The sequence below is a fragment of the Leopardus geoffroyi genome, chromosome E3 (genome assembly GCF_018350155.1).
Source record: "Leopardus geoffroyi isolate Oge1 chromosome E3, O.geoffroyi_Oge1_pat1.0, whole genome shotgun sequence".
In the NCBI taxonomy this organism is placed as follows: Eukaryota; Metazoa; Chordata; class Mammalia; order Carnivora; family Felidae; genus Leopardus; species Leopardus geoffroyi.
The window spans coordinates 16,061,891-16,076,217 of NC_059340.1; the positions used below are offsets into that span (position 1 = coordinate 16,061,891).

At 42.0% G+C, this 14,327-nt stretch overlaps 2 protein-coding genes across 2 annotated transcripts; both read left to right on the forward strand.

The window, feature by feature from the left end:
• Positions 1 to 3,043: 3,043 nt before the first annotated feature.
• Positions 3,044 to 3,960, forward strand: NUPR2 (nuclear protein 2, transcriptional regulator). Its single transcript, XM_045459920.1, has 2 exons — positions 3,044 to 3,402; positions 3,730 to 3,960. The coding sequence occupies exon 1, from the start codon at positions 3,085 to 3,087 to the stop codon at positions 3,394 to 3,396; it is 312 nt and encodes a 103-aa protein (XP_045315876.1). The 5' UTR covers positions 3,044 to 3,084; the 3' UTR covers positions 3,397 to 3,402; positions 3,730 to 3,960.
• A 5,360-nt stretch (positions 3,961 to 9,320) lies between these two features.
• Positions 9,321 to 14,118, forward strand: CHCHD2 (coiled-coil-helix-coiled-coil-helix domain containing 2). Its single transcript, XM_045459919.1, has 4 exons — positions 9,321 to 9,509; positions 11,872 to 12,121; positions 12,899 to 13,049; positions 13,816 to 14,118. The coding sequence occupies exons 1-4, from the start codon at positions 9,460 to 9,462 to the stop codon at positions 13,824 to 13,826; spliced, it is 462 nt and encodes a 153-aa protein (XP_045315875.1). The 5' UTR covers positions 9,321 to 9,459; the 3' UTR covers positions 13,827 to 14,118.
• The last annotated feature ends 209 nt before the right edge of the window (positions 14,119 to 14,327 follow it).

Below are 14,327 nucleotides of genomic sequence, written 5' to 3' on the forward strand. Positions count from 1 at the left end.
TCTGTGCTGACAGCTCAAAGCCTGGAGCCTGCTTCAGATTTTGTGTCTCCCTCTCTCTGCCCCTCCCCCACTCACAGTGGGTGTGTGTGTGTGTGTGTGTGTGTGTCTCAAAAGTAAATAAACATTTAAAAATTTTTTTTTTTTTCAACGTTTATTTATTTTTTTGGGACAGAGAGAGACAGAGCATGAACGGGGGAGGGGCAGAGAAAGAGGGAGACACAGAATCAGAAACAGGCTCCAGGCTCTGAGCCATCAGCCCAGAGCCCGACGCGGGGCTCGAACTCACGGACCGCGAGATCGTGACCTGGCTGAAGTCGGACGCTTAACCGACTGCGCCACCCAGGCGCCCCTAAACATTTTAAAAAAAAGATTCATGAGTTTATTCTCAAGAGAAAAAAAAACATAGAGTCCATTAGCATCCTGAAAATCCATCTTTAAAAGGGAATTATGGGTACCTGTCTGGCTCAGTTGGAAGAGCATGTGACTCTTAATCTTGGGGTCATGGGTTTGAGCCCCACAATGAGTGTAGAGATTAAATAAATAAATAAATAAATAAATAAACAAACTTTTAAAAAAATAAAAGAGAATTAAACATTTGTTTTGCCTTTCTTGTCAAAACATATTTCAGGGTAACCAAATAGCCTAAGTCCATGAGAGAAAGACATCTAGCAAATAAATGTGGAAGAAATGATTGAATTATAAAATTATCATCTCATAGCCCCTAGTGAAATAATAGCAAATGAACATAATAGCAAATAAAGTAATGAACTATGGATGAAATCATTGGATAAAAGTTTATGTGGAACTTCACAATTTCAGGGAAAGATTGTTACCATATGAGCCCATTGATCAGTCACAGCATCACTAAAGTTGGGACAATGAACTATTGTGGATCTCCTGTTGTGATACCAACACACATTACTTCCTAGGAACTTTTTCTTGCCCCCCAAATGTAATCTGAATATAAACAAACTTCTAGATTCAACCTCAATTTACAAGAAATATGGAAGAGAGAGGAACAAGTTAAATGACACCACAAAGAAGCAGACACATCCACAAAGTGGGACATTTTACAGGATAACTGACCCAAATTCTTCAACAAGTCAATGTCAGGGGAAAATGAAAAGGACAGGAAGACTGCCGTAGAATACGAGACTTCCAAGCAAACTTCATGTATAGATTTTGTATGTATTCTGAGGTCTTTTAGACAATCAGAGTAATTTGATTCTGGACTGCGTATTAGATAAAAACAGGACCAGTTGATTTTGTCAGGTGTGAAAATAACACTGAAGTTTATGTAAGAAAGGAGTCTAGTTTTTTAGAGCTGTATACTGAGAAATATAGGAGTAAAATGACATAAGATCTGCAGCAGAGGAAAACAAAGGGATATATAAAGCAAATATGACAAGGGGCACCTGGGTGGCTTGGTCAGTTAAGCGTCTGACTCTTGATTTTGGCTCAGGTCATGATCTCAAGATTGGTGAGTTCAAGTCTGCAGCGGGTTCTCACTGACCGAATGGAGCTGGCTTCGGATTCTCTCTCTTCCTCTCTGTCTCTCAAAATAAATAAACTTTTTAAAAAATGTGACAGGTCTTGACAATTGTTCAATCCGTGTGATGGGATATGGGGGTTCACTGTTCTATTCTTTGCACTTTTAAGAATATCTTAGTATTTTCGTAACACAAAACCTAAAGAGTTTTTTTTAAGATCATGTATGGGGGAGTAGTAAAAGGATAAATATTAGTTTCTTTCCCAACAGCAAATGTAAGACACGTGGGTGGAAGAGAAAAATCCCCTCGGTTTTATTAAAAACACTCTCCTGGGACTTGTTCATTTAAAGAACCACCAAAATTGCCCTGAGAGCGTGGTATGTAGGCCACGCCCCACCAGGGATACGACTTCAGAGTGCGGAAGAAAAAATTCAAATGGGCAACAAACAGCAAAATCAAATATCTGGGAAGCAACCCCCCCCCCCCCGCCAACGTTTTTTTTAAGTAGGGTATTATTTTGATCTATTAAAAAGAAAACCCCCCAGGGGATAGCTGCAATTTTTGTGGGAAGACAATTATCTGGGCTACTTAAAGGCGTTCTTCGTAACAACTCCCTGAGAGAAGCTTTTAGAGACACACTAATTAGGTAATTAGACCTGGGAGTCGCCCCGGAGTGTAATGACTCCCGCTCCGCGGTGCAGCGGCGCCCCTCCGCTAAGAGGCCAACGTGGCCTTTTCCGGTGCAGTAACCCTGACGGATTCCTCTCTCCTTCGCCCCTCTTCTGGAGAACCCTTCCCCGCCCAGGGGATCCCAGCGCAATGTGCACTGACTGGCCGGACCCTCGGCTCGCGCTAAGTACCCTGCACCGCCACTCCCTACTCCCGGCTCTCACCCCAAATTGCCGGCGCGAGGTTACCTCGTGTATTGTAGCGTAACTGCGGGATTTGAGTAACCGCGGATAAGCCGAAATCGCGCGCAGTTCCGGGTCTTATAGCAGGCAGCGTGCCTTTTGCTTTATAATCCCTCGCTTAAAGCAATTAATTCACACTCCTTATCAAAAACGGGTACGGTGGAAAAGAAAAACAGCTAATGTATATATGGCCCTTCAAGCCATAAATACTTTCAACATTTTGATGAGTTTCCTTTCAATCTTTTATATAGACAGATTTTTAAAAAATACGCTACTGGGATACCAGAGATATTTCTTCAAAAGTGAATCTTTCACTTTACATTATTACTGAGCACTTTCTGATGTCATCAAACAGCCTAACAAAATGTTTACTGCTGATGAAAGTCCTCGAGAGGAACACACATTTTCTTTAAGTAGTCCCTTGTTGTTGACACTTGTAGTTTTTCATTCTTGACCGACATAAAATGTTCGGTCGGATTTTGCCAAATGCCCCTCTCGCCGCGGCGGCGCACAGGCCCGTTTAGACGAAGTGGTCACTGTGGCGGGGGCTGGAAAGCAGAGGCCCACGCGCGACAACTTCCCGGCTCTGTTAGGTCATCAATAAGCTCCGCCCCCGCAGGCACAGCCAATCGAAACGCGGGGCGGGGTCTCCCAGAAGCGCGCGCGTGCGCCGGCCGGCGGCCATGGGGGACAACGAGATGGGCCCGGCGTTTCTCAACGCCCGGGCTCGGGTCCGGCAGCCGCCAGCCGAGTCGTGGCCGCCCGTGAGCTCCGAGGACGAGCTCTACGATTGCCTGGATTATTACTACCTGCGCGACTTCCCGGCCTGCGGGGCCGGGCGCAGCAAGGGCCGGACGCGGCGCGAGCGGGAACTGCGCACCAACTGGCCAGTGCCCGGAGGCCACGAGCGCAAGATCGCGCAGAAGCTCCTCAACGGTCAGCGCAAGCGTCGCCAGCGCCAGCTGCAGCCCCGGGCGCGCACTCGTCTCGCCTGAGCACAGGTGCGTGCGGGCTGCACCTGGCCAGGACTCTGGGAAGCCCCGTGAGCGCCCTGGCCACCCAGGTGCCTCTCGCGTGCGCCCTCTGTGACTGCACCCGGGCAGAGTCGCCTGCTTACGAGGCTGCTTCGCGTTAGCGAGTCGGAGCTGGACCCCCAAAACACCCACCTGATCTCTTGGCTGCAATTAGAATAGTGTAAAACTCTACCTTTTGAAATTTTATAGTTGGGAGAAGAAGGGTCTAGGAAACGCAGAAACATCTTAAAAATATAAGAATTTACTTCCAGTGCGTATGCATGGGCTAAAGACAATAATTTATTTTTTTGTCAGTTTTCTGCAGGATACCCGAAGGCCCTGATAAAAGTATTTTCTCTGACTCCAGCTGTAACAGTGGTCGTAAGGGGGAGAATCCGTGTTGGTCAACATAACTTCTTTCCGACATCACTTAAGTTTACCGCTCCAGTATCTTTTCCTTACTGATTGTTAATTAAGTAACATCCAAGTGTCCAAGTGGGTATGCCTTTTTAGGGTTTTTAATTAAAAGCAAGAATGGCATTTTAACTCTTCTGGGTTTTGTTTTTTTTTTTTCAGTTGCTACAGTAACTCGTTTCAAATGTACAAATATTTGAGTTCATCTTAATGTGCAATAGGGGGAGAACAAAGAGAGGAATGTGTGCAAGATTTCAACCCCTGTGTCATAGATGCAGTGTGCAGGTTTAATATTTGTTTGCCAGAATAGGAATATTTTAAGTTGTAAGAGTGTGTACTGAACAGTTGCTAGTACTGAACAGTTGCTAGATTCTCCGCACTGCTGATCCCACAACAGTCCTTTCAAGTGGACGCAGCTGTCTCCCATTTTGTAGAGGGGATTCTGAGGCAAAGGAGTTCAAATCACTCTTCAGAGGTCATGCAGCTGGTTACAAAGAAGACCAGGTATAGCAGATACTCAAAAGCCTTCATTCATTCCACCATCACAGTTTTCCTCTATTGTACACAATATTCTGTGGTGCAGTACCACCCACAAACTTCAGCTCCAACGATGAGAGTTGAGATGTGGTTTAAAAAGTATGCAGAATATACATCAGGGTGGTTGTCTTTCTCTTCAGTCTGCATTCCTTAGGCCTCTGCACCCAATGGTGAGTCCTTGGTTAGGAGAGAAGGATGGTGCGTACTGGAAGGAGCAACCTGAATTTTAATCTTCTGGCTGTTCATCGCTGTGGCATTCAGCACGCTTCTGAGGTAACTACTGTCAAGTTACACCAAGCCTCGAGTTTCTCATTTGTAAAATGGAATGATACTGGATTACCTTACCACACTGGATTATAGATTAAATATATAAAACATCTCACACAATTAAGTATGCAAGAGGTACTCAATAAATAGTAACTATTTTTAAGTTTACAAAACAGAATCCTTTCTCCTTCCTCTCTGGTCAGTCTTCAATTCTTTCATTCATTACATTCATTCTTTTAAAATGTCTCCAGATGGTGTGCTATAGTAGGAATTCTGGCTTTGGAGTCAAACGCCTGTGTGAACTTGGGCAAATTGCTTAAACTCCAAGTATCTGTTTCCTTATCCATGAGACGGGGATAAAACAGTACTTACTTAAAGAGTTCTTGTGAGGTGTGGGGTGCCTGGGTGGCTCGATGGGTTAAGCGTCTGACTTTTGGTTTTGGCTCAGGTCATGATCTCATGATTCATGGGTTTGGGCCTGTGTTGGTCTCTGCAGTGTCACTGCTTGGGATGCTCTCTCTCTGCCCCTCCCCCATGTTCACTTTCCTCTCTAAATAAATAAACTTTAAGAAATAGTTTTTGTGAGGTGTAAATAAAATAATACATGTAAAGCTCTTAGTGCCTGGTATACAAAGGCACTCACATGATTGTTGTATATGTGCTGCCTGAGTGAGCATGGCACTCACATCATTAGTAGTATTCCCATTGTCACCGTCTTAGCCTTCGATTTTTTTTTTCCTTACCCCTATTCTCCTGTGTCTCACGCACCATATGCAGATTAATCTTCCAAAGACCATTTTATTTATTTTCAAATAAAATTTTTAAATATTTATTTCTGAGACAGAGCATGAGTGGGGGAGGGGCAGAGAGAGAGGGAGACATAGAATCTGAAGGAGGCTCCAGGCTCTGAGCTGTCAGCACAGAGCCTGATGCAGGGCTCGAACTCACAGACTGAGATCATGACCAGAGCTGAAGTCGGACACCCAACCGACTGAGCCACCCAGGCACCCCTCCAAAGACCATTTTAAATATATAAAAACCCTCAATGACTGCTCTAATCCTGTAGGATAAAAAGCCTACATTCCTTATATTGTCCTGGAAGTCATCTCTTGGATTTTCTTAAATTTTGTACCACAACTTCCAAAAACATACTCTGGATCTTGACACAGATCTTCTGTCCTCCATATTTGATTCTGCTTTATTTCAATCTGTGCTGTCCTACTTACCATGCCCTTTTCCCCTTTGTAATTTTAATCTTTCTAAAACAAATTCCACCTGTACTTAATTTTAAGTGCCACTTTCTCCCTGAATCTTTCATCCACAGTGAATAGCCATTCCTTTGAAATCCTTAGAACTTCGTAACCACTTAACCTCCTAACCACTTGTTTATATAGTATTTTGTATTTTTAGATCAACAGTTAAAAATTCACTAACTGGTTCATTCTTTTTTTGTCTGGTATGTGCAAGGCACTGTAATCATATGTCTTTGTTAGCCAAAGGAAAAACTACATTTAGAGTGTAAGGACCTTAATGTCTTAAACATCTCAGTTCCCACACAATTCTTGCTGTAAAGTACAGCATACCCAGACAGACACAAGCCATGTTAAAGCAACACTCTATTAGATGTTCTAACTAGATTTTGCTCACCTTAGATACTAGAACCTTTACAGTTTAAATATAGTAACTGTAGAAATTGTGTATTAGTTACCTATTGCTGTGTAATTACTCAAAAACTTAGTGACTTAAAGCAACATATCTCAGTTTCTGGGATTGCAGAATTCAGAAGTGGCTAACAAGGTGGTTCTAGCTTAGGGTCATGAGGTTGGAGAGTAATTAGGCTCCACTTTTTGAAGGGAGTGTCTAAGAATCTGTGGATGTATTTTAAACCACCATGGTATGTTTAATTAGTTTAAGGATGTTCATTTTAGACAAATTGGAAAATATGACCAAACAAACAAAAAAAAGGAAATCACTACCCAGTGGATAACATCACTACTTGAGTGTACATAATTCCAGCCTTTAAAAAATACATGAACTTTCTCAATATAAACCTATGTATACTACTTTGTAATTGTTCTTTCCCTTGATACACTATGAAGATACTTTTCATGTCAGATATTCTTTCATAATACTTTAAATAGCTGCATAGCATTTCATGTGTATATATCATAACTTTATTTCTGTATTGTAGGATACTTATTAGTTTTCCCTACTTTATGGAATTTGTTAAATAAACATCTTTATAGCTAATTTCTTTCCACATTCATGAGTGTTTCTTGAATTCCTGGATTTCTGTGGAATTTCTGGAACAGATCTGCACAATTTTAAAACTTCTGGTATCTACAGCCTAATTTGGGTAAAATTTTATTGTAGTCATCAGGAGTCCATTCTTCCAAATGTCAGTATCAAATATCTGTAACAATGCCTTCAAGAGTTCTTTGTTCAAATTTTGATCACTGTGAATTTGTTGAGAATGACTGAAATCACTATGGAATGAGAAGTTGTTACATACATTTTACTAAAGAGCGAACTTCAGCATATTTATCCTGGCCAACTACAAATGATATGTAGCAGAATTCTGAAATTTTTTTTCAATTCCTGTTTTTATTTTAATTTTTACATGTTCTTAATCTGTTTTTGAGTAGAGGTAATATATTAACTGTTTCAGAATCCAAAACATAGGAAATGTTTTCAGTAAAAGTCCCACCTTGTGCTACAGCCACCCAGTCCTACTTCCTGAAGGCAACTAACAGTGTTTAGTGTTAGCAGTGTTAACAGCTGCAGATAGTTTGTGCATATTAATAGTCTTTTCTCTCCATGTTACACAGCACAGTACATTCAATTCTGCCTCTTGCTTTTTTTCTCTTGACAGTTTCTCTTGGTATCTTTCATACTAATAATAACAGAGAGGCTTTTTTATTCCTTTTTATACTGCATATTGTGTGATGTGCCTTTTTTAAAAATCAGTATTATACTGACAAGAACTTAGGTTGTTTCCAATCCTTTACTATTACAAAATAACCTTGTACAAATACCTAATATTCTCTCCTCAATGTAAGAATTAACAACTTAGCCAGGTATGATTAAAATTGTCTCTGTTCTTTTTTTTTTTTTTTTTCAACGTTTATTTATTTTTGGGACAGAGAGAGACAGAGCATGAATGGGGGAGGGGCAGAGAGAGAGGGAGACACAGAATCGGAAACAGGCTCCAGGCTCTGAGCCATCAGCCCAGAGCCTGATGCGGGGCTCAAACTCGCGGACCGCAAGATCGTGACCTGGCTGAAGTCGGACGCTTAACCGACTGCGCCACCCAGGCGCCCCAAATTGTCTCTGTTCTGGATACCTGTCTTAATTGTCCAAAGTTATGCTCATTCAAGCTCTTCTGCTAGGATGTCCTTTATAGGGCTCCTTTACTCCGTCTCTGCTTATGAATTATCCAAAGGCAAGTACAATGTCATATCATTTGTAAAGCTTTCATTATAGTTCTATGAAAATAAAACTTTTTCATGAAAGGTTACTGCATTATTTACCCTTCGGTTCCACAAACATTCTGCTGTTACTGGAAACAATGTGCTTTTACTGGAAAAACTACTAACCTCTGGTGGAAGGAGAAATTTTCTGTTTGACATCCTAGCAGAAATGGAGGGTCCACCTTTCCTTTTCTCCTCCATAAATCCCATCCCATCCCAAGGACCTTCCCATGAAGCCGTCCTTGAAATACCACTAACCAACTTTTCCACTACTGCAGAGGCCCTAAAACGTTACTGTTGTAAGTATGTCACATCGACAATCACTAAAACATACAACCGTGGGGCCTTCGCAATTGCTGTTCCCTCTACCTGGAATGCCATTACCCTTGATAAACATTTTGTTTGTTTCCCTGCTTCCTCAAGCAGTCTATTCAAATACTAACTCTTCCAAAAGTTCCTGCCCTCTCCAACCTCTAGCTCCCCATCTCACTCACCATACTTTGGCTTCATATCACCACTACCTGATTTACGTAGACGTTTCTGTCTCTCCTCAAACTTTAAATTCCACGAAGGTAGAGTCTTGTTTTATTTGGTGCTGTATCTTAATCCGTAGAACCTAGCTAGCACTTGGAAATCATTCAGAACATTTTTATTAATAGTGAATGAATACTATCCCAATTATGGGCACAAGTTCTATGACGTAATGAAAAGGGTCTGAAACTATATAATACATAAATGTAAGGCATTATTACGATCTGATCTTGTTGCCTGAGTCCACAAAGAAGAGAAATACAAATAGAATAAACTCAGCTTTGTCGGTGTTGCCTAAAGTTTTCAGTTTCCTTCGTTCAGTTCACGTTGTGTGCCCGCACTGTGCCTCAAAAAAAATACCCAAATAAATAACCTTAATGCTGAGAAAAGTTAATTTGCCTAAGGTCCAGTTGCAGAACGCCAGATAATCTGCCTCGCTCTCAAGGCTGGATCTGTCTACCATATATTTGAAAGAAGTGCGACGGTCCTCATACCCTACAAAGCAAACAGCTAGCGGCTCAGACTAGCACCAAGCTGGAGGTACACTTGCAGAGTAACCTCAGGCACTTCCGGTCTCCTAAATGAACCTGGGGCGGAGCTCATGACGTTAACCGCGTACGACGACGCGCCGCCATGACGTCCTGCTCTTCCAGTGACCTTCAGGGCACGCGGAGACGTCGGCGATCGAGAGGCCTCTGCCTGGGCACTGATTGGTCGCGCGCGGAGGCCAAGCCCGCCCCCCGTTTTCCGCTCACCAGCTCGCAGAAGCCGCCGGGGTCTCCGCAGAGTCTTGCGTTTCTAGACGCCGAGCAGCCCTGCAGTTGCCATGCCGCGTGGAAGCCGGAGCCGTACCTCCCGCATGGCCCCTCCGGCCAGGTGAGACCACCTGGGGGGTGGTCTGGGGCCTTGCCGGCGCCGTGACGCACACGGAGGCCGCAGTAGGCCTCGCCGCCTCCTGGTGGAGGCTGGCGGAGGCTCGTGGAGGCCGCTGTAAATGCGGCGGCCTTGGTGCGTCTCCACCCGCCGCAAGCTGGTTGTAAATGGGCTTTGGCTAGGTATCCCGTTAGTGGCAAACTTTCTAATTTCGAGTGTCCGTGAGTTATTACTTAAAATACTGTAGAGCTCATTTGAAAAGTATTTTGAGTTTATTTAAATAATCTCTACACCCAACATGGGACTCGAACTCAGGATCCCGGAGATCAAGAATCACCCGCTCTTCCGACTGAGCCAGCCAAGTGCGCCTAAAGCTCATTTTAAGTTAAAATGGGCAAGTCCTCCAAAGAAGTGGATATTTGTAAGTGTAAACCGGCTGAAACTTTAAAAGTAGCAGAAAAAAACAAAAAACAAAAACCAGTGCTGGAGAAAGGTAGTAAAATCAGGAAAATGATCTCATTTCAATAAACTGGATAATCTTTGAGCACCAGCAATGAGCGTTCCAGGGACTCAGCCCAGTCAGGGACGTAGTTCCTAAAGCCTCACACGTACATGATGTTTTTTAGTTCATAAAATACTTTAAATTTTTTTTTTTAAGTTTATTTATTTTGAGAGAGAGCGAGCAGGGCAGGCGCAGTGAGAGGGAGAGAGAGAATCCCAAGTAGGCTCCGTGCCGCCAGCACAGAGCCTGATGGGGCTTAATCCCACCACTGTGAAATCATGACCTGAGCAGAAGTTAGTGTCGGCCGCTTAATTGACCGAGCCACCAAGGCTCAGTTCATAAAATACTTTTAAGATGTACTGCCAGTTATACTTTAACCTTAACACCAATAACCTTAGGGATAGATGTTATTCCTGTTTTACAGAAATCAGGAAACTGGAAACTCAGAATAAGTGACTTGTCCAAGGTTATGCTACCAGTAAGTAGGAAAGCCAGGTCTGACCAGTTTTCCAGTGGCCAGTTTAGGACGTTTAGCCCAGTACCACATTGCTTTCCAGCAGTAAGGTGGATTGTGTTCACACAGGATGCTAGGAGTGTAGGGAAGCAGTTCACTTAATGGAAAGAAGCTTCTCCCCAAAGGACAGAAAACCGCATTTTTGTAAAGTGATGCCAGATGCCACCTGATTGGAAGCAAAGTCATTAGCTTTTCTGACCTAGCCTTATTTGGTTGAAGAGCTCCCAAGGAAACTATCTAAAAATGTGCAGAGGGAATATAACATGTGAAGATTTTTAAAGCAGTGCAGGACATGTTAGTGAAAATGCTGAAAGCATCTCAATGTCCTACGGGATGGGATACAATTGAAATTTTGGTGTAACAGTTCAGGCAAGTCACTCCTATTTACTGGTCTTCGATTTCCTAATCTGAAATGAAGGAATTAGATTGTATTATTTCCCCCATATGACTATTTGCATATGTTTACTAAGATGATACCAACTCAGTTACACTTAACCTCACTTGACTGTCCTAAAATTGCCAAGTCCCACATGTTCCCCCTCTCTTAATATTTTTTACCTAATACTACATGACATATTTTCCTTAATTGAGCCCTCAATAGTGTCATGAAGGCAGAGGTTTTTGTCTTTTAACAGGTCGATTCCCAGCACCTACAATGATACTTAACCCTAGTATCTGAGTGGGTGAATTCTCTAAGGACCTTTTAAACTCTTAATATTTTATGATTTTTATGAGGTATTGGAATAACTGTGTTCTGTAAAGCTACTCTAGGGTATACGAATACATAGAAATGCAAAAAGCAGGCAAAGATAGTTTATACTTGGTGATTATAACCTTAAAAGGTTAAAGAGACAAAATGATGTAAATAGTTCTGGGAATTGTGTTCCGTAAAGTTTTCTGGTTTGCATAGAGTATTTGTATTTAAGAATTAAAAATGAAGATCCTGAAGTTTATTTTCATTTACATTTGGCTTTTGAACAATGTATGGTTTAGGGGCACTTACCTCCAGTACAGTTAAATCTGTGAATAAATTTGGACTCGCCAATAACCTAACTTCTGTTAGCCTACTGTTGACTGGAAGCCTCACCAAAAATATAAACAGTTGATTAACATGTATTTTGTGTGCTATATATAATACTGTAATCTTACAATAAAGTAAGCTAGAGAAAAAATGTTACTAAGAAATCATGCAGTACTACACTGTAGTTATCAGAAAAAATCCACATATAAGTGGACCCGCAAGTTCAAACGTGGGTTGTTGAAGGGTCAAGGTACAGTTTCTTTAAGCTGACAATTTGAAACCTGGTAGGAAGTGTGAACTTCATACTTGGTGTTCTTTTCTTTCACAGCCGGGCACCTCCGATGAGAGCTGCACCCAGACCTGCGCCAGCCGCTCAGCCGCCGGCAGCAGCTCCACCGTCTGCCGTTGGCTCACCTGCTGCTGCACCCCGGCAGCCAGGTCTGATGGCCCAGATGGCAACCACTGCAGCTGGCGTGGCTGTGGGCTCTGCCGTCGGGCACACACTAGGTCATGCCATCACTGGGGGCTTCGGTGGAGGAAGTAATGCTGAGCCTTCAAGGCCTGACATCACTTACCAGGTAGGATTTTATGCATTTTGTTTTCCAGTGGTATATTATGAGAAAAACCAGTTATTTCCAGTGGTATATTATGAGAAAAACCAGTGCTGTTAACAGAAAACGGGTTATCAAAAGCCACATTTGGCAGCTGAGTTAGTGCCTTAGGCCAGCAGCATCAAGTACTGTACAAATTGTATTTGTTCCCAGGGAGTAGAATAGCAGTTCAACCTGATCCACTGAAAAACAGCCATTTTCCCCTTATTTTAAGGAATTTGTCTTGGTGACTCTTACCTAATTCAGTCTCCATCTTAGTTAAGTATTTAAAAATCTCTTTAATAGCTCTGTGCTGTTTTCTGATCTTTTCTCTGTTATTTGCCCACTGCCCCTCTTTTTTGAAGTATGTGAATTTTCTCCTCTGATGGGCTTGAATGTATACTCTGTTGTGTTTCTGGTATATTTGACACTCATCCATCTATTTTTCTGTAATAGTTCCACTTTGTCATTCATGAAACTTTTCACTGAACCCCCCCACTGGTATTTAGGTAGGCACATAACCATTTCACTTTATTTGCATGTTTGTTCTTGAATCTTTCTGATTATTACTGGAATTTTGTTAAAGCCCATTTGCTTTCTGCCTTAAAGTTTTTCACTTTCATTGTTATTAGATGGACACTTGAATTTGCATTCTGGTTCTAGTTATGGTTCCCCAGCTGACCTCAAAGACATTAGATACTGTTCTTTGTTCAGGTCTAGATCTAATTTCCTTTCTCAATGGTCCTGAATGTTATGCCTTTGCAGGAGCCTCAGGGAACCCAGCCAGCATACCAGCAGCAGTTTGGCCCCTGCCACTATGAGATGAAACAGTTCCTGGAGTGTGCCCAGAATCAGGGTGACCTTAAGCTTTGTGAAGGTTTCAGCGAGGTGCTGAAACAGTGCAGATTTGCAAATGGTAGGTGATGCATCAATCTGTGATTAAAACTGCATCTGCTCGGGGAGGGGAGGGTGGGTGATGGGTATTGAGGAGGGCACCTTTTGGGATGAGCACTGGGTGCTGTATGGAAACCAATTTGACAATAAATTTCATGTATTGAAAAAAAAAAAAACTGCATCTGCTCAATTCACAGCATGGTACTCCTGGACCCTAGAGAACTTTGGGAGTCTGTGTTTAATAAATTAATCTGACAAGTTAGAGGAGATTTGGTTTACATTATTCTAAAAATAATCTAACTCTTCTAACAAAGGACTGGTCCAGAGGTTTCTACTCATAAGCTTTTACCAGTTATGTTCTGAATCTCATTCTTCCATAAGTGGGTATAGATCAGTGTGTCGGATCTTGTTCTGGTTATAGGATGTGAGTGATCTAGCCATAAAGCTGTGAATAGAAAATTACATTCCATTTTCACCAAAGTCCAAGAATGGACATAAAGACTCATGTGTTGTTGGCATTCCCCACACCTGATTTGAGAGAGAAGAGTTCCTTAAATCCCTCAGTGCAACTCATATGTGGGCTGTCTAGAATGTTGACAGTGAAGTTGTTTTTACATAATTTCCTCCTATCAACCTAAGAATTCACCATCTATTAAAATGCTTATTTTCATTTTCAGGCATGAACTGATAACCTTGGGCTTTTATCCCTCTTTTTATCATTTGGAGGGCTTCTGCTTTGCTAAGAAGGTACAGCTATTGTTCTTCTAACTTACCTTTTCTGTTTGCAGGATTAGCCTAATCAAGAAGTTCAAGTTGAAGATATGGAAAATCATCTCCCATGACCAAGTTAATTTAGCATAAAAATATAACTGATAGTGAAGAAATAAAGTGTAAAACCACCAGTTAAACCTCTCCTCTATCATTAAATACAGCTTTCTTCAGAATTGGAATGAAAACAGGTGTTCTTACTGCATAGAAGTTCATTGTGAGGTAGTTTTGAGTTTGGAGCTGGGCAGATGTTCGTGTGCCTCCTTAAACCAGCTTTTGTGACATTGTTTGTGAATTAATTAGAATAAAGTGATTTTCTCCCAGAATGTGGCGTCTTTTAAGTGACCTTTTAAGATGTGGTTTTGAAGATTATAAATTAGGTACAGTATATACATGTTGAACATACACATTTTGCAAAAGAACACAATTGTCTCAACATGTCTTTATTTACTTTGTAGTCTCAGTATTAAATAAGCATCCACCTGGGGCTCCTGGGTGGTTCGGCTGGTTAAGAGACTGACTTCAGCTCAAG